Below are 19528 nucleotides of genomic sequence, written 5' to 3' on the forward strand. Positions count from 1 at the left end.
ATAAAATGGTTACGCAGATATCTTATTATAAATCTTATTTGATACAAATCAGTAGTTTTCATATGGGAAAACCGTAATTTGAAAACAAATGCATACAAATTAATTCAAATTGTAAAGAATATTAATTATTGGTAGGGGCTTAACCATTGTAATTAATTTGTATTAGCATGAGCTACATTGGCTTTTATTGTAGAACAAATGAGTCTTTAATAGAGATGAATTGAAAGCCTGACATATGAATGAATTATAGATAATGGTGTGTCAAAATGATGATAACCTCACTCTATGAATAAATAATGAGTATTGGCCATGTACTATTACTACAAACCATTGATAAAACTCTATCATGCCTATTGATTTCTTTGTTTTTTATGATGTTGTCTCACCTGGAATCAGGGAGTGGTAATGTTATAATGAATCTAGAAGTCTTATTACTATCCTTTTCACCATTCTTATATATAATATCTGTTTGTTATGAGGCTGTAGATTATTACTCTCAAAATATTTATAGAATGTTCAAACTATAAATCAAATGTTAACAAACAAAAAAAATCAACATATAGGTTCATCTAAATCTGCCTTTCCTCTGGCTTATACAACTGTATCTGACCTTTAATTTTATAACAAGTCTTGATATAATAGTTCAATATGGGTTTCCATTTTTTAGGTCTAAGCTTAAACTTTTGAAAATATAAATGGTTTCATAATGATATCAACTCTAGTCGTATATTGGTATGACGTTGGCGTAGTCGTTGTCGTTGTCGTCGTCCGAAGACACATTGGTTTTTGCACAATTACTTTAGTTTAAATGAATGGATCTCTATGAAATTTTACCATAAGGTTCAATACCACAAAAGGAAGGTTTGGATTGATTTTGGGGGTTATGGTAACAACAGTTAAGGAATTAGGGGCCAAAAAGGGTCCATAAATAAGCATTTTTGTAACTTCCAGACAATAACTTGTGTTTAAGTGTATGGATCTCTCTGAAATTATACCACAAGTTTCCATACCACAAAGGGATGGTTAGGATTGGCTTTGGGGGGTTATGGCTCAAACCGTTTAGGAATTAGGGGCAAAAAAGGGGAAAAAAAAAGGGTTTCCTGGTTAATGGACAATTTAAAAGCAGTGTAAGGGAGGTAATCCCAAAACAAAATTGTACAATGTTGGATTACCTCCCTTACACTGCTTTTAATTATCTATTTAAGACTTTTATGATGTATTTAAATTGGTAATTATGGTTGCAAACTCCATTGGAAAATTTGAATTGAGATTATGACCATATCTTGAGGGAAAGAATTTTTTTTTTGGAAAAAGGGGGGGGGGGGGGCAATTTTTTTTTTCAATTCAGATTTCAGAAATTAAAAAGAAAATTTCTTCAAATATTTTTTTTTTTTTATGGGGGAAGGGGGGGGGGGGTCAATACACAACAGTATAGTGTATTTCACAAAAGCAAAAAATTGAATATAAAATTCAAATCATATAACCTATTCTAAGTTCTTTGACTACAGTTGTTCGGTGTCAGAAACCTATTATGTGTCAAATATTTAATTACAATCCAAATTCAGATCTGTATCAAGCGTGAATATTGTGTCCATTTTCGCCCCAACTGTTCAGGGTTGGACCTCTGCGGTCAAATCCAGCTGCGCTCAGCAAAGCATTTTATTTAATTTTGATATAATAATAAACCAACCTTTGGCAAGTTTATTATTACCGTACTATTTAAATGAAATAACTAGAGTTGGTATCAAGCGATATTCAATTCTAACGAGTTTTTAAACCTATTTCTCTTATGGTAAACTTTCTTTTTGTGTTGAAAAGAAAAGTCTCGTTGATCTATACTTTTGCACATACCAGTATGACACCATATGTCTTGTTCCAGTGTCAAACTTTAGCAGCAGACATTTTAAAATTTTTTTTACATTTCAAAATGTAATAGAATTAGACAAAAATAAGACTTTTAGGTGAAAAATGTGTATGATTTGTATATTACATTTATTGAAGAAAGTTCATATCTCTGTTGCCATTGAGGAAATGTACATCGCTTTTACCTTTGAAAGTCATTAATGATCTAACAAATAGCCAATGGAAATGTTGCAATATTGTTTCATGATGCTGAATAGGCCAATCATATCTCTTTATGTGAGAAAAATGAGATCGTGCAGTTATACACTCTAATATCACCCACTGAACTTCATAGTAGATTTCACACAACAATCATAGACAGTACATGCAAGAGTTTTTACAGAATTTAAATTCAGAAATGATAAAAGGAAAATTCAATTTGACACACCGGAAATTGATGTTTATCCCATGTAAGTTACACAGGTTGTTGTATAGTTTTCAAATGGTCCATTTCTATTTTGTTTTGTTATTTAGTGAAACACAACCATGGTCATTGAAACACTCTCTGTTTCCCTTTGTTTATAGATCTCTTTTGTTGGTGGTTGGTGTTGTCTCTTGTACTGTCCCATATTTTTGGTCATTCCTGTTGCCCATTTTATGTATTATGCATTTCATATCCTTGACTGTACGAAGAAAGATCTGAACTTTTAATTGGTGGACCTAATAACATTTGACATGTTTGAAACTTGAAATTCTTGTATTTTATGTAACATATAAGCCAACAATCACGATTCAGTACATGTAAATGAAATTCTGTCTGAAGAATTACCTGATATGTGATAGTTTTAAAGACTCTCCCAGCATGAACAGTGACTGTAGGCAGCATTCTCAGTTTACTCACATCTGTAAACTACTTTGTGCTCCGGATTATGTATTGATTACAATCTCAGGCTTTCATACAACTCTGTATAAGTCATATTCTGTATAAAATTGTAGCAAAGAAAATGATTTATTACATTTATACAACAATTAAATGATTCAAAGTTCTTTTTTCCTCTGAAGAAGGAAGCCAAACATTAGAATATTTATTCCAATGAAGCAATCAAAATGCCTTAGTCAGAGATGGACAGAAAACACCATGGTCAAAAGAATAAAGATGAAAAGAGAACTGTGAAACTAAGACAAAACAACCCACATCCAAAACTGAGTAAAGCAAATCCTGCTTCACATGGGATATCCATGATGTTGTTTATCACAGGTAATCTGAGAGATACTTACTTCACATGGGATATCCATGATGTTGCTTATCACAGGTAATCTGAGAGATACTTACTCCATATGCAGGTGCTGCTAGAATATTGCTATGAAAAAAGGGAAAAATTCACAATGGGAAAATTGAAGTCATCTCTTTTTTAGCTCACCTGGCCCGAAGGGCCAAGTGAGCTTTTCTCATCACTTGGCGTCCGTCGTCGTCCAGCGTCGTCCGTCGTCAGCGTTAACATTTTACATTTTGAACTTCTTCTAGAGAACCACTGAATGGAATGAAACCAAACTTGGCATGAATCTTCCTTATGAGGTGCTGACCAAGTGTTGTTACTTTGTAGCCGATCCATCATCCAAGATGGCCGCCAGCGGGGGACTTAGTTTAACATAGGACCCTATGGGAAATGCATACAAATGACTTCTTTTAGAGAACCACTGAATGGAATGAAACCAAACATGGCATGAATGTTCCTTATGAGGTGCTCACCAAGTGTTGTTACTTTGTAGCCGATCCATCATCCAAGATGGCCGCCAGCGGGGGACTTAGTTTAACATAGGACCCTATGGGAAATGCATACAAATGACTTCTTTTAGAGAACCACTGAATGGAATAAAACCAAACATGGCATGAATGTTCCTTATGAGGTGCTGACCATGTGTTGTTACTTTGTAGCCGATCCATCATCCAAGATGGCCGCCAGCGGGGGACTTAGTTTAACATAGGACCCTATGGGAAATACATACAAATGTCTTCTTTTAGAGAACCACTGAATGGAATGAAACCAAACATGGCATGAATGTTCCTTATGAGGTGCTGACCAAGTGTTGTTACTTTGTAGCTGATCCATCATCCAAGATGGCTGCCAGCGGGGGACTTAGTTTAACATAGGACCCTATGGGAAATACATAAAAATGTCTTCTTTTAGAGAACCACTGAATGGAATGGAACCAAACATGGCATGAATGTTCCTTATGAGTTGCTGACCAAGTGTTGTTACTTTGCAGTCGGTCCATCATCCAAGATGGCCGCCAGCGGGGGACTTAGTTTAACATAGGACCCTATGGGAAATACATACAAATGTCTTCTTTTAGAGAACCACTGAATGGAATGAAACCAAACATGGCATGAATGTTCCTTATGAGGTGCTGACCAAGTGTTGTTACTTTGCAGTCGGTCCATCATCCAAGATGGCCGACAGCAGGGGACTTAGTTTAACAAAGGACCTATGGGAAATACATACAAATGTCTTCTTTTAGAGAACCACTGAATGGAATGAAACCAAACATGGCGTGAATCTTCCTTATGAGATGCTGACCAAGTGTTGTTACTTTGTAGCCGATCCATCATCCAAGATGGCCGCCAGCGGGGGACTTAGTTTTACAAAGGACCCTTTGGGAAATACATAAAAATGTCTTCTTATAGAGAACCAATAAATGGAATGGAACCAAACATGGCATGAATGTTCCTTATGTGATGTTGACCAAGTGTTGTTACTTTGTAGCCGATCCATCATCCAAGATGGCCGCCAGCGGGGGACTTAGTTTAACATAGGACCCTATGGGAAATGCATACAAATGACTTCTTTTAGAGAACCACTGAATGGAATGAAACCAAACATGGCATGAATGTTCCTTATGAGGTGCTCACCAAGTGTTGTTACTTTGTAGCCGATCCATCATCCAAGATGGCCGCCAGCGGGGGACTTAGTTTAACATAGGACCCTATGGGAAACGCATACAAATGACTTCTTTTAGAGAACCACTGAATGGAATAAAACCAAACATGGCATGAATGTTCCTTATGAGGTGCTGACCATGTGTTGTTACTTTGTAGCCGATCCATCATCCAAGATGGCCGCCAGCGGGGGACTTAGTTTAACATAGGACCCTATGGGAAATACATACAAATGTCTTCTTTTAGAGAACCACTGAATGGAATGAAACCAAACATGGCATGAATGTTCCTTATGAGGTGCTGACCAAGTGTTGTTACTTTGTAGCTGATCCATCATCCAAGATGGCTGCCAGCGGGGGACTTAGTTTAACATAGGACCCTATGGGAAATACATACAAATGTCTTCTTTTAGAGTACCACTAAATGGAATGAAACCAAACATGGCATGAATGTTCCTTATGAAGTGCTGACCAAGTGTTGCTACTTTGTTGCCGATTTACTGTTCAAGATGGCCACCAGGATATTTTATAAAATAACGGGACCAATATTAATCAAAATTTGGCCTCAATCATTATTTGGGTATCTGTTATGATTTTTATTTATCTTTACATGATTTCTAAAACAAAGTAGAGTCAGGTGAGCGACACAGGCTCTTGAGAGCCTCTAGTTTCTTTTTCTCCTTTCTTAACATCAAAAAGATCAATTGATGTCTGGTACTATAGTTTGACTGTTAGGTAACACGTAAATCTAACCTGGCAGACATCCAATTAACCTTTATTAATAAAAGTTTTGATGACAGGCTATTATTTAGGGCTTGTTTTTAACCTATTTACTCCTTGTGTCACTTTATGATAGGAAAGTTTGCCTTTGTTAGTAGCAAACAGATTGTTTTTTCTTATTCATACGAGTGGTAATGTTACGGCAAAACTTATGATTGCTAATGGTTACAAAATGTGAATAGTATGGCCAAGGTTATCTCTCATTCATATTCAATTTTTCATTTTTCCCCAAAAAAATTGGTATCTAACTAATATATTTTTCAAGACATAACAATAGTTCAATATACAACAAAACAAAGTTTAGGACATATTAGTTATGAAATCTCATTATGACAGAAGTTCTCATATTGAAGTACAACCTATTTCTTATTGACTTTTTATATGCCTGTCAAAATTTTGACGGGATGTATTATGATATACAAATGTCCAGCGTCTGTCTGTCTGTCTGTCCGTCTGTCCGGCGTCCACATGTCGCACTGTAACTTGAGAACGACTTATCCAAATTTCATGAAACTTAACATAGTTGTTTCTTATGATGGTCAAACGATCTGTATACTTTTTGGTGAAAATAAGATAAAATAAGATTAAAACTTTTTGAGTTACTGGACTTTGTAACTAAAACAGGGGAGGGGGGAGGGGGGTGTTTCACATGTCGCGCCTTATCTCAAAAACGATTTATGATTATTGCTTAAAACTTTACACACTTCTTAGTTATATTAATCTAAAGATCTGTATACTATTTGGTGATGATTCAAAATTTTCAAAATTTTATTTTAGAGTTATTGAGTTTTTTGTAAAAAAAGGGGGGGTTTTCACATGTCGCGCCATATCTCAAAAACAATTTATGATTATTGCTTAAAACTTTACACACTTCTTAATTATTTTAATCTAAAGATCTGTATACTTTTTGGTGATGATTCAAAATTTTATTATAGAGTTATTGATTTTTTTATAAAAAAAAAAGGGGGGTTTTCACTTGTCGCGCCGTATCTCAGAAACGATTTATGATTATTGCATAAAACCTCTAACACAAGACATCGGGCGTATCATGCGCTCGTGGCGCAGCTGTTTATTCAATCTTAATACTGGGATTTGATAGTAGGAATAGTATTATTTTATTTCACATTATTTATACTAACCACAACATTTCTGTTGAATTCAGTGCAAATTATTCACAAGTGAGCTTGTACTGCAAAGTGAAAAAGTGGAAAACCCATTGGTTTTCTAAAAGTTAAAAATAGCCTCTTGAATAATCACAATTAAAGGGGTTGTTTTATATCAGAGAGAGAGAGAGAGCATTGAAGGTTACAATATTAACAATCAAGTTATATTGGGCAGCCATTGAAATGAAGATAAAATGATTGGTCTTTGTGTTGCACTCAATATTTATACTACTTGATACATTGTGGACTCTTCCATATACCAAAGACAAAATAATTTATTTTCTTTTGCCCTAAAGTAACTAAGAAGTTTTTTCTTTCCCCTGTTCTTATAGATATTAACATTATCAGGGTAGCTTGCCATTGAAACTGTAGCAGTAAGGTCATTGTTAACAGCTTTAGTGCAATAAATTTATTAATAAAAAAAAAGAAGTCTTCCCGACTGTGACAAGACATGTACTATGAAGTGCAGAACTGTAGGCACGGGAGATAAGTAAAAATTACCTAAAGAAAGTAACAGTAACCTATAATTTTTGTGCTAAAACATATTGGCCTAATAATGATATTTTATTTTAATAAACAAGGTTTTGCTGTGAAAATCAGCTTTCTGAAGTTTGCAAGCTTATATTGTGGCATAAAGGAATTGTTTTTTGCAATCTGAAATCTAACCATAGGAAAAATGTAGCTATGTTTGTGAATAGGCCTAATCTAGCATTTTCTCTGAAAACCAGTGTATGAAGAAAGGAATATGACAGATACTTTACAGTCAGTTTTGCTGATTGTTCTAGATATAGTTAGTTTTGTATTCTTTTATTTTTTACTCTGATCAAATTGTAATTTTCTCTCTGTAAATCAGTTCTGGATAATATTAATGCTGACAGCAGCATATTAAATCCTGTATTAGTTTGTACACTACATTTAATTTTACAGTTCACATGGAGGCTATGATATTATTTTACTGTAAACTCATATTGATTATTGGTTTTTATTGTCAAATAATGTCTTTGAAAATATTCTGTATATCCCTATGAATGAGACAAGCGTATTAATTTTTAAAATAATTTTAATGAATATTTTTCTGTATCAATGAGTGAATAAACAAATAATGAACTTTTGTATTTTGATAAATAATTAAATAGAAAATATGATTCAGTCAGCATCTACAGATGTTGGATATGTGACAAATTTCACACCTGTAATGTAGGAGTGGAAATCTTACTTACCTGGCGATCATTTGTAATTAGTTATCGTTTTGTCATTTGGTGCTGTAATCAGTATGATCATTCTTATTTTTGGGCCTTTAATCAGATTGTCAGCTTCCTTGCAGATTTTCCAAAGATTGTTTTTTTATAAACTCTAAAGGTGTGGTTGTGATTTGATTTGAGAGGGAAAAAAATACAGTGCTATGTCTTGATCAGTGAAATACCAAATAGTACATAGATTGATTGAATAATTGATTGATTGGTGATTGCTTTACGCCACATAAGCACAAAAAGGCTACATCAAGGCGATATAATACACAAAAGAACATACAATAGATATTGGTCATATAAGCACAACCTAAAATCAGTATAATAGAGAACTTAAACATAGCTACAGCAAAACAATACTAAATAATTCTGCATCAAAGAATATTTGGATATATTGAAAGCAGGCATAAAGTATATAATCTGCTGATATGAAAATCATGACTTAACACTTGAAAATCAGCTGCTGTAATTCTGAGTAGATTTTACCCTACAGCATCATGTACAGTTCAGAAAAACATGACCCTAAACGATGACTAACACTAATTTGCATATAGAATTTTAATACACACGAAAGGTAACAAATGCAAGTCGTGTTTCACCTGTATACAAGCAAATCCATATAAATATTAAAAAGCATGAACAAAATATTTTCCCTGTTCCATGATGTAAAGATTTGAGGGGATATATTCAGCAGTTTTTATTTATGGTTGTGTGGGAGGAGGCTGGGTATGGGGAACCCCATCAAAAAATTTGCTGAATAGCGTTTTTGAAGAGGGATTTTCCTGCCTTAAGTGCTCCTAAGGTAGATATTTTTAATCCATGTGCCTTTTATGTTGTGTTTTTATGACTATTTGATTGACTTAGAATCATCCCTTTCCTAAAATCTGGTCAGTGCTTAGATGCCACGTGAACAATATAAGTTCATTGGAGTTTCCCCATTTCAACATATTTTCCAAAGGATGTAAATTTATTAATTTACTGTCACATAAGTTTGCTAGTGGGCAGCTGTCAGAAAAGATATGAGCGTATCATGTGCTATTGGCACAGCTGCTTATTTTTATTTGAACTCAGTTCATTTTATAAATGTTTCACATTTGCTATTAAGAATGAATGTTCTAAGTACACAAGCCATAACATTGTCTATTCCCTTGCAGTTGATACTTTAAAGAATTTCAAAATAAAAAAAAAATAGAATTAACAAGAGTTGATAAATTTTGACACCATCAAATTACTTTAACCAAATTATAATGACAAGCCAACTACTGTGGATTCATTTATTTTCGTGGATATCAATGTTCGTGGATTGAGGAACATTTGCATTTTTGTGGATATTTGATTTCGTGGTTTTGCAAATCTGTGCATACAAATCCTATAGGAAATTGATAATTCGTTGAACATTTGAATCTGTGGTTCACGTGTCCCCACGAAACCCACGAAAAATTGGTATCCAACAAAATAGTAATGAATTCACAGTATCTTACAGAGCTAACACACAGACATGCAATAAAGAACACCGTATTGACTAAATAACATTACTTGGTAAAGGTACAAATTATGTCATGTGACGTAAACATTTATTTCTCTATGCTTCTAATAATTCAAGACCATAGGAGGAAAATATTATGCATTAAGAACATTCAAAGCAGCCTAGAAGATAACACTTTATTTAATTAGAGTGCTTTATTTACCTTTGCAGTAAACCATTTGAAATTTTAATATATCAATACTTGGATGAAGGTGGGTTTCAATCTGTACATTACAAACTTGGATGCATTGCAAGGAAACAAATTTAAGAGTTACAATATAAAACCATCTGTTTGAAAAAGGAGGGAATGCTCACCTGCCTTGGTGATATTCCAAGCACAAGCACATACAGTGATATCATTTTTGACACATGTTTCCTATGCAGTTTTATGCTATTTTATCCTAGCAATAACTTGAAAAGAGGTTGATATATCCCCGTTTATCAGTATGACAAACCCAGAAATATTCTACCCCTGTGGAATACAGATTGATCTTTTAGCCATTCTTTGATAAGGGTATTAGGAAGATTAACTGTGCTGACAAAGCTAACCAAATATTGATTTTGTCGCCCACGCTTGCTGGTTTAGAGATAATTAAATCTAAGGCAGTAATTAGTTCTTAAAGGTTTGTCACCAACTGCTGTTCCTTTACAGTGTTCATCCTTTGGCTTATCAGAGGTGCAAACAGGAGCTGTTTTGCATAATATGAGCACTAATTATTATAAGAGAAAAATCGGCTTTGATTTAGAATTTTTACAAAAATTATTCTTAAAATATGCTCCTTGATACAAAATAAAACTGCATTGCTTCATGATATAAAAAGACACAATTTATTCTAGTAAAATCAGTTGTTCTTCATTTGATTTTTTTTTTTTTTTAATATAAGACAGAAAAGGGATGACAGGAATGGTAAAAAAATATAATAATCATCGGTAAATCAAATTTTATCTCCCAATTTGATAAAGTTTATCAAAAGGAAATAATCTGATGAAACAAAACAATATGTAACATCTGAAATAATTAAGGCAAACAAACGTGTTATATTTCAAAAGTTTATTAAACTCTCGTCACCATTTGTATTTTTTCCAAAATTCGCTGATGTATGAAACACATCTCAAAAACCTGTACAAATATAGTTCATATAGTGGGAACCAAATAATGCTTGAAAATAGAGAGAGAGAAAAAGTTAAATCGGAAGGAGTTAGATACTATGACATTTTTTGGCCTCAAAATGTGAATATTCCTAAAAAAAAACCTTATCTGTTTCTACTTTCTCATGACTTAAGTGTTTCTCTACTTATTGACTTATGACTGCTTTTTATCATAAGTTTCTTTCTTTCTACTTAATATCTTATGACTATTTTTGTCTCGCTTGACGGAGTCAAAAAGCGAGACATATATATGCTGTTTCCGGCGACGGCGGCGTCAACAATGTATTAGTTTGTGATTAGGTCTAGTTTATGGTGAACCACTAGTGATAAGTTAAAGATATTTGGTATGCAGTTGTATTAGTATTGGCACATCTCATTACCATGGAGATTATTAGGCCCCACCCCCTCAGTTATGGTCTATTGACTTTGAAATTTTTGCTTAGTTTTCATGTATTAGTTTGTGATTAGGTCAGTTAATGGGGAACCACCAGTGGTAAGTTAATGATATTTGGTATGCAGTTGTATAAGCATTGGCATATCTCATTTCCATGGAGATTATTTGACCCCGCCCCCTCAGTCATGGTCTATTGACTTTGAAATTTTTGCTTAGTTTTCATGTATTAGTTTGTGATTAGGTCAGTTTATGGGGAACCACTACTGGTAGGTCAATGATATTTGGTATGCAGTTGTATTAGCATTGGCACATCTCGTTTCCATGTAGATTGTTTGGCCATGTACCTTCAGTCATGATTCATTGACTTTGAATATTTGCAAAACTTACATGTAAAAGTGTTGCTATTTTAATTTCAACATTTGCATTATCGAAATAACCAAAAAGCAAGACATATCTCTGTGATAACAGTTTATTGATCATATGTGTCTCTCTTTCTACCAAATATTGTATGTCTACTCTTGATTGTTGATTTTCGGTTGCGTAACGTCCAGTGGCAAATATTTCTTGCATGTTTTGGACAAGATCATATGATCATATGTGTCTCTCTTTCTACTAAATATCTTTTGTGTCTATTTCTACTAAATATCTTATGTGTTTCTTTCTACTTAATATCTTGTGTGTCTTTTTTCACTTAAATATCTTATGTGTCTCTTTTCTCTATATATAAACTGTACATAATGTATTCAAAACTAAAAATGCAGTTTATGTTATACTGTACATAATTGTGAAGGTAAAAACACAACAACATTTTCAAAACAATCTAATAGGAAAATTTACTTTTAAGTCTAACAATCAAGTACAAATTATAACATACTATTTACAAATACGTAATTGGTCTTAGGTTCTTTGTACAAAATATGCATGTCTCTTTTGGAGAGTTGTCTCATTGGCAATCATACAACATCTTCTTATTTTTATATAAAGTAAAAGCAGAAGTCAAACAAATGTTTAAAATATGTGTCCTTTAATTGTGATATCTTATTTCTTTGGAAAAGAAAAAAATCACAAATTTTCTCAAATGTCATAATTTCTATCAAAAATTTATAGCGAAGTGATCTTTCCCTGGTTTGAATTTCTGTCATATGATAGCTCATTGCAATCATTAGTCCTTGATAAAAACCGGGGGAAAACTTATTCATGACTGTAAGATAAATGAATAATACTGTACTATAAAACATAAGAGTTGCAATAGGAAGATAAGAACTTCTTATGTTATAAGCACCACCATAAGACCCTTTTATACTTTCCAACTTTCAAGCAAATTCAGCCTTAATTTTGATGAAAATTATCATCGTACCTTGGACTATAGATAATTTTGTCAAGAGATGTTATGATGTTATTTTACACAACCGATTATCTTATATTGTTCAATGTTTCATAGTCTGTTTAAAGTGTAAACAGACTTAAAGATCAGAAGACAAACAGATTGGACATGTATTATAAAATATAACAAATTATTATAACTTTAAAAGTGTTGCACATAAATATTTCTATTTGCAGAGCTGGTGATATGATCATTCAGAAATCAAAGAGTAAAAAGAAAAAGAAAGGTAAAATTATTTAAAAAAAACCCAGTTGAAATTAAACAAAAGAAATGGAACTCTTTGTTAGAGAAGGTAAAAATGTCCAAGTTGGTAAATTTGAATTGTTTACATCTGTTTCTATGGGCTTTAAAAGTTTAATGAATGTGCCTAATTTGGGATTTTATGCATCTTATGTATGTGTTTTTACTTAATTTATGGTATGGAGCTTTGAGATATTTGTAAACTTTTAAATTATAGACAAATTTTCACAAAACAGTCGATTGTGGTAGGTGCAAATACATTTGGATTTTTTGGGCATAAGCATAAATTCCTAAGAAAGATAATAAATTGATCTTTTTAAAGCATTAATTTGCATCTCTGCCCCCGGCAACAGTTTTTGGAGAAAAAATCCCCATAACAGGCAATAATTTCATCGAAAAGAGAAAGTCAAGTACACCTTTTTATGTTTAGGCGTGTTTGAGTTGACTATTCTGTCTTGAAAACGTAGAAAAGAAAACTTTTGATACATCATCTCGCTTCAGATTCTATTATTTTATATATTTAAGCTCTAGGTTGATATAATAATATTAAAAATTTACAGTACTAAAAAATGAAATATATGGCTCAAATGAAATACCTTTGTAATGAGTCATAACAACAGAGTAGGTGTGTTCGAATAACAAAGGAGTAGGTTTAGATAACACCCTAAAACGGCCCCTGTTTCTAGCTTCAATTTCAAATTAGGATTTATTGACCAATATCACAATGAATCATAGCTAATACAATGACTAGATAGAAAATATGTCTTTTTGTTGAAAATTTATGTTCTTGCGTTCTATTCATGATGTCATAAATAGCACTCATTTTGATTTTCAACAAAAATTCAATGAAAACTGGTAAATTTCCAATGATTTTTTGGACAGGAAACATAGAGTGCATGCATCGACAAAAAAGCTTTTTTAACAAAATGTTTGTTATCACATTTTACATATCTGACTTGAATATTAAGTTTGTTGTTGCCTGCGCTCTATGTTTCCTAGGCCTTAATTTGGTTGAAATCTGGACGATTTGGTCACGTTTCACAAAAATCTCTATTTTTGACCTATTTGGGATGTAAAAAAAAACGCTTTAAAACTAAAACTTTGACTAAAAAAGTTCTATTCAACTTTCTCACATGTCTTTTCATCACTTTAAAACATTTATTATCTTGAAACATTAAACTTTATAATCGGGGCCAAATATGACCCATACCGAACTTACTCCTTTTTACTAAAAGTACTTGACGAGAGACTTTTCAAGTGGATCTTTAGAATGTATAACTTCAAAAAAACATCATTTTTTGTGTGTGTTATCTAGGGTAAAAAGTCTACAACCTCTGAAAATTTTTAGTCTGCCCTTCCACGAAATATTTAATTAGAATTTTTTTAAATATTTTTGAACTTTCGAAAATTCCCCCTGACAACCAATCAGACAATAGTTTTAAGTTGGCCAAATGCATAAAAGTACATTAAATGATGCTAAGGAGCTAGTAGATACATTTGTCTTATAAAATACAACTGGCATACAAGGATCGTAATGATGCTATGTGGAAAAATTTATCGGTTTTCAAGAGCTAAATTGACAGCGCATCATCACTACGATGGCTTCCATTTTTATGATTATAAAAATTAGGTGGTGTAATGGGTAGATAATTTTGACGAAGTAGAATCCTGACTGTAACGTTATGGTAAAATGGTTGATGTACAATTGGTTTAGGTAAATAATTGTCATTAAATACAATGTTTTCTCTAGGAATATGGAATAAAACAATTACTCTCTTTTGATTTGGTAAATATTTACCTCATCAAAATACAATAATTGTATAGTATTCCATGTATTTGGTTCACTGTGTCATCCAGTATTTTTCAATGTTTTCTAGCAAGCATTGATGGCTGATTAAAATGTTTTTGCTTTACCCTAACTGGCCCCAGTGCACATGTTTCATCAAATAAAAATAAATACACATGTTTCATCAAATAAAATAAATACACATGTTTCATCAAATAAATAAAATACACATTGTTTCATCAAATAAATAAAATACACATGTTTCATCAATAAATTAAAACAATAAAAATTAATGATCATGACTGAAAGAAATTTCCATAGAACAACATTTTATGTTCTCCTTATTCATATTAAGGTAGATCCAGGGTCTAAATTCATTTTTGATTGTAGATGGCTGCAAATGGTTGGTCCAAATTTTTATTGAAGTTTAAACTAGCAAATTTGATGCAGAAATTGAATTTATTTGTGAGGTTTTTCCTTTAAATGGGGAAAATAGGATTTTATCTTTTGGTAACATCTTTTTTAACATTTATATATAAACTGAAAATGGTTTCATAATTTCAAAATTTTAAAACTTTGTTATATCAGGGAAGAGAACTCAGAAAATGTATCTTAAAAAGGAATGTAGAGTAAATTATCCTATTTTGTTATGTAGCAAGAAAATAAGCACTGGAATCCAAATTTTTATTTTTATTTTCTGAAAGCATATTATAAGAGCTGTCTTCTGTTTTATTTTGAAATTCTATCATTTAGTTTTCTTTCTTTTCACACATAAGTGCCTTTTACATGTACAATACTGTATAATGCTTGCAATTTTGCACATGCGGTAGCTTTAAGAAATGCTCTGTGGCCCATACTTTTTATAATATTTTTGAAAATAGCACGATTTAAACTACATTTTGGCAGAGTATCAAAAATTTCTACCATTTTGAATAAAGACCCTCCATTTATCAAGAGTGTAGGTAAGTTTTTTATGAAGATAATATATTTGTTTATGTTTATATATCTATATATATTTATGATTCAAAAAGGATGAATTTCATATTGCTTAACTTGTTCTAAGATACAGGTTGTGGAAACTTCATGATTATTATATTATAATCACAATATTTCTTGTTAAATAAGGATTATAAAAACAAAAGTGAATTGGTCATACTTGTTCATCGATATAGTTTGCATGAATGACAGTTTATAGATAGTAAACATTTCTTCTCCTAGATTAAACATTATTAATATTTATACCATGAACAAAAAATAATTGAATAATATTAAATTAATAAATCCAACTCAGTGTGTCGTGTCGGTATAGTACAAAGCAGGGGTCATATTTATATCTCATTTAAATGTTCTTTGACCGATTTGCTTGTAATAATTGCCACTGGACGTTAAGCAACAATTCAGCATCATCGTATACTGCAAATTCAGAAATTATTGCAAATAATGCAACTAAGTGAGTATCACATTCTGATATCTGATATATACATCTGTATGCAATATTTCCTGAAACGCAATAATTAATTTTGCATTTTTGTCCTTCAATAATCGCAATAAAAAATGCACGCAATAATTTCTGAATTTACAGTAACTATTAATGTACAAGTCCAATAAAGTACTTCCACGCTGGAGCTGTTCCAGTATGGAATGTGACAAAAAAAGTTTCGTGTTGAGGCAAATGGTACAAGTATGTTTTAAAATGTCTGTAAAAAAATATCTTTAGTATGTAAGAAATTATTTTAAATTTCATAATTCTTATTCTTTTTTTCAATGAATAGGCAAACTTCCCAAGAATTTAGATGCTGAGATAGACCCAGAGAGGTGGTTACCAAGGAGAGAAAGATCATATTACAGAGGAAAAAAGAAGGATAAAAGGAGAGATATAGGTAAACTATTCAATTTATATTGATTTATCACTCTATTTCCTTTTGTGTTTCATGCCTATTCGTGGAGTGTTTAACACAATCGTACAATTGACAGTAGGGTGATGATATTATTCTGTTCATTTTTCTTGTCAAAGTTGTGGTAGTTGCAAAGCTAACAGCTGTATATTTTCTCATGACATATGCGTAGTTTTTTAGCAATGTGACATGCTGCAAACTTAATTATTACATCTCATAGAAATGATAGTTTTAATCAGGAAGTATAAAGAAGTAACCAGTTGGCTAAATGTAAGATTTTGTGAAATATGTCTTTTATTAGTAAGCTTATAAACTTTTCTGCATTGATTTATAGCTTTCCAGATCATTTGCTTGGTTTTTCTCAACTGCCAGTCATATTTGTTTGTGTGATAAACAAATTTCTTTTTCCTTTATGTTTCAAGGAGTATTTATTTACTTGCATGGTACCAAAATACATCAGTTCAAGTTGCTTTGATCTTTGATACAGTTGCACGTCCCTGAATCTTTGAAACCCATGATAATAGAGGTTCAATACTAAAATTTCAAATATAAAAGTTGTCAAACTTGTTTTTCACAGAATCAGATATGGTGAATATAGATTATTGTTTTTATTACATATGATTATTCATCACTATTATTACAGGAAAAGGAACACAAGGAGCGTCAGGTCCTGCTGGTGACATGTAAGTATGACATGTGACTATCAGTCATTTAAAAATAAAATAAATTAGTTAGTTAAAGATATATATATATGCTTCAGTGCTTTCATTAGCTTTTTAAAAATACTATTTTTTATTATTTTTCTAGACAGAATTGATTTTTTTGTGAGCAATTGTTTTGTATTTATATGTACTCTTACCTTCTACATTAGATTTCCGAGATCAAATTTTATGAAACACAAAAATAACTGTGCTTATGAATACATTAGTTATTTGGCACACAAGCTTTTAAAGTATAGTATTGTTATTGTTATACTGTATGACAACTTAAAAGATGTTGTTTAATAAAAGAAAATGATCTGATATCAGTAAACTTTCCATGTCATAAATATCTATCCACTTTAATATCATTTCAAACATGAGTTTTCATTCTCAACATATTACAACACCACAATGTAGAAGACATCAACACACAAGATCATGATGTACCGAAAAATTGTAGAGGATTTATGCTTCGTATGAGTTAATTTATACAGTTTCTTAACTTAAATGCAGCAGCACACCGAGGGGCCTGATGGGTTATTTTCGTTCTTCGTGATCGGTGCATTTTCGCTATCGTGATCCGTTTTTCTACAGATTTTTTTTTTTTTATATTTTCGTGATCCGTGATCATGGAAATTTTTCTGTGAATCATGATTGACAAAAAAATCAACTTGTGAATCGTGATGAGACCCCCCCCCCCCCCCCCCCCCGCATCAGGCCCCTCCACACTTAATGATTAATTTTCATAAAATATTTGTATTTGTCAGACACAGGAATTTTTTTATGTGTATGCTAAACTTTTTTTTGCTTTTCAGAGACAACAGCAAGCTTGCCACTGGTGGAGGATCAGGTAGTGAAGCAAACTCACCCCGTCCTGGTCAGCAAACCTCCCCTCCTGGTGCTGCCCAGCCCACTGCACAGGGCCCAAGGCAACAAAAACCTGTACAGGCAAACAAGAAAAAGAAGAAGAAGGGTGGTGGAAAGTGGTAGTGGAGTACATGCAATAAGAAAGGACATTACTATCCTTTATTCAACAACACTGTTAAATGTCTGACATATGTCATTAAGTGAATAATGTATTGTATTGTGTCAGTTAAAATATCGAATAAATTATTGGTCAGTTTTTGGTTATTAAGATTGTGTCTCATTCCTGAATCAGTCACAACCACAACTGTCACAGATTGTAGTCATTTCTTTCCAGCATTTATTTCCAAGTCCTCAGGATATATGATTTTATTTACTTCAAATTTATGGAAGTTATTCAGTGATATATCCCTGTCAAAAATGTCTTTTTTGTGTATTACACTATTACTTTCATGAAGTGATGGTCCTTGTGTGTCTAAAAAAATGATTATGTTGACTGAACTGAAATCTATACTTCTAGATCACAATATTGTGTTTGGGGTTTTTTCTTACCTGTGACAAATGTTATCTTGTTTTTGTCTTGTCTGTGATGATTGCTGCAGAATTCGATACTTAGGGATGCAAGTCAAGCAACAGCAGTTTAACTATTGGTTTAAAACTTTATATAAGGTAATAGAGCTTGCTTATCCTTAATTCCATATCATGGATAATGATACCTAATGGTCTGAAATTTCTGTCTGGCATATGGTTCATTTATTTTAAAAGTTTTTCATAGGTTACATGTTAAATTTTGTGATAAGGTCATTTATCTTTATACCTTTTATGTTGGTTCTAGCACACAAAGTACTCCTACCTTTAATACCCAGGTTTTTTAACAGAAATCTAGTTATTGGTTTTTGGGTTTTAAGAGGCGATCAGGCAAGAGGATGGGTAGGCACATTAACTTGTTTCCAAGCAATATCTTATGAACCATTCAACTAATGCTTTTGTCAAAGTTTAGTATCTTCTTTTTAGTGATGAAAATGTCTTCTTTTTAGTGACGAAAATGGGGGTCAAGTTCACTATTTATGATTTTCACTTTTCTGTTCATGAGTTATGGTCCTTGATTGATTGAAAAATGGCACTTAATGTCTTTTCCATGCAATAAAATGAGAACTGTTCAACCAATGCTTTTCAAACTTTAATATGATGTTACTAATGACAAAATGGAGGTCAAATTCAATATAGATAATTTTAGTTTTTGTCATTCAGGAATAATGCTCCTAGAATAATTGCAAAATGGCATATTATGTTGTTTCCATGCAATAACTTGAGAACTGTTTAAACAATGCTTTTCAAATTTAATTATGTCGTTACTGAATTACAAAATGGAGACCAAGTTTGATACTGACAATTTTCACTGTTGTTACGAGAAGTTGTGGCCCATTCATGTCTTTAACAATGACCCTAATAAATGTAAAAAAAACCCAGTTTGCTGTTATTTTGACAAACTGTTGTTTACAGTACTGTATTAAGGATGTCCATCATCAACAGAGTTGTTTTTTACCTATACATTACAACAGGATCTGCTTACCCTTCAGGAGCACCTGAGATTGACCCCAGTTTTTGGTGCAGTTTGAGT

The 19528-nt window shown here is 32.4% G+C and overlaps 1 protein-coding gene across 1 annotated transcript in view; it reads left to right on the forward strand.

The window, feature by feature from the left end:
- Positions 1 to 18178, forward strand: part of LOC127734149 (signal recognition particle subunit SRP72-like) — a 57489-nt gene extending 39311 nt beyond the window's left edge. The window contains exons 17-20 of the mRNA XM_052243856.1: positions 12598 to 12647; positions 16220 to 16327; positions 16986 to 17025; positions 17859 to 18178. Coding sequence (XP_052099816.1) covers positions 12598 to 12647; positions 16220 to 16327; positions 16986 to 17025; positions 17859 to 18033 — 373 coding nt within the window. The 3' untranslated portion in view covers positions 18034 to 18178. The remainder of the gene's footprint in view (positions 1 to 12597; positions 12648 to 16219; positions 16328 to 16985; positions 17026 to 17858) is intronic.
- Positions 18179 to 19528: the final 1350 nt, after the last annotated feature.

This window comes from Mytilus californianus, unplaced genomic scaffold (assembly GCF_021869535.1).
Source record: "Mytilus californianus isolate M0D057914Y unplaced genomic scaffold, xbMytCali1.0.p SCAF_3, whole genome shotgun sequence".
Taxonomy (NCBI): Eukaryota; Metazoa; Mollusca; class Bivalvia; order Mytilida; family Mytilidae; genus Mytilus; species Mytilus californianus.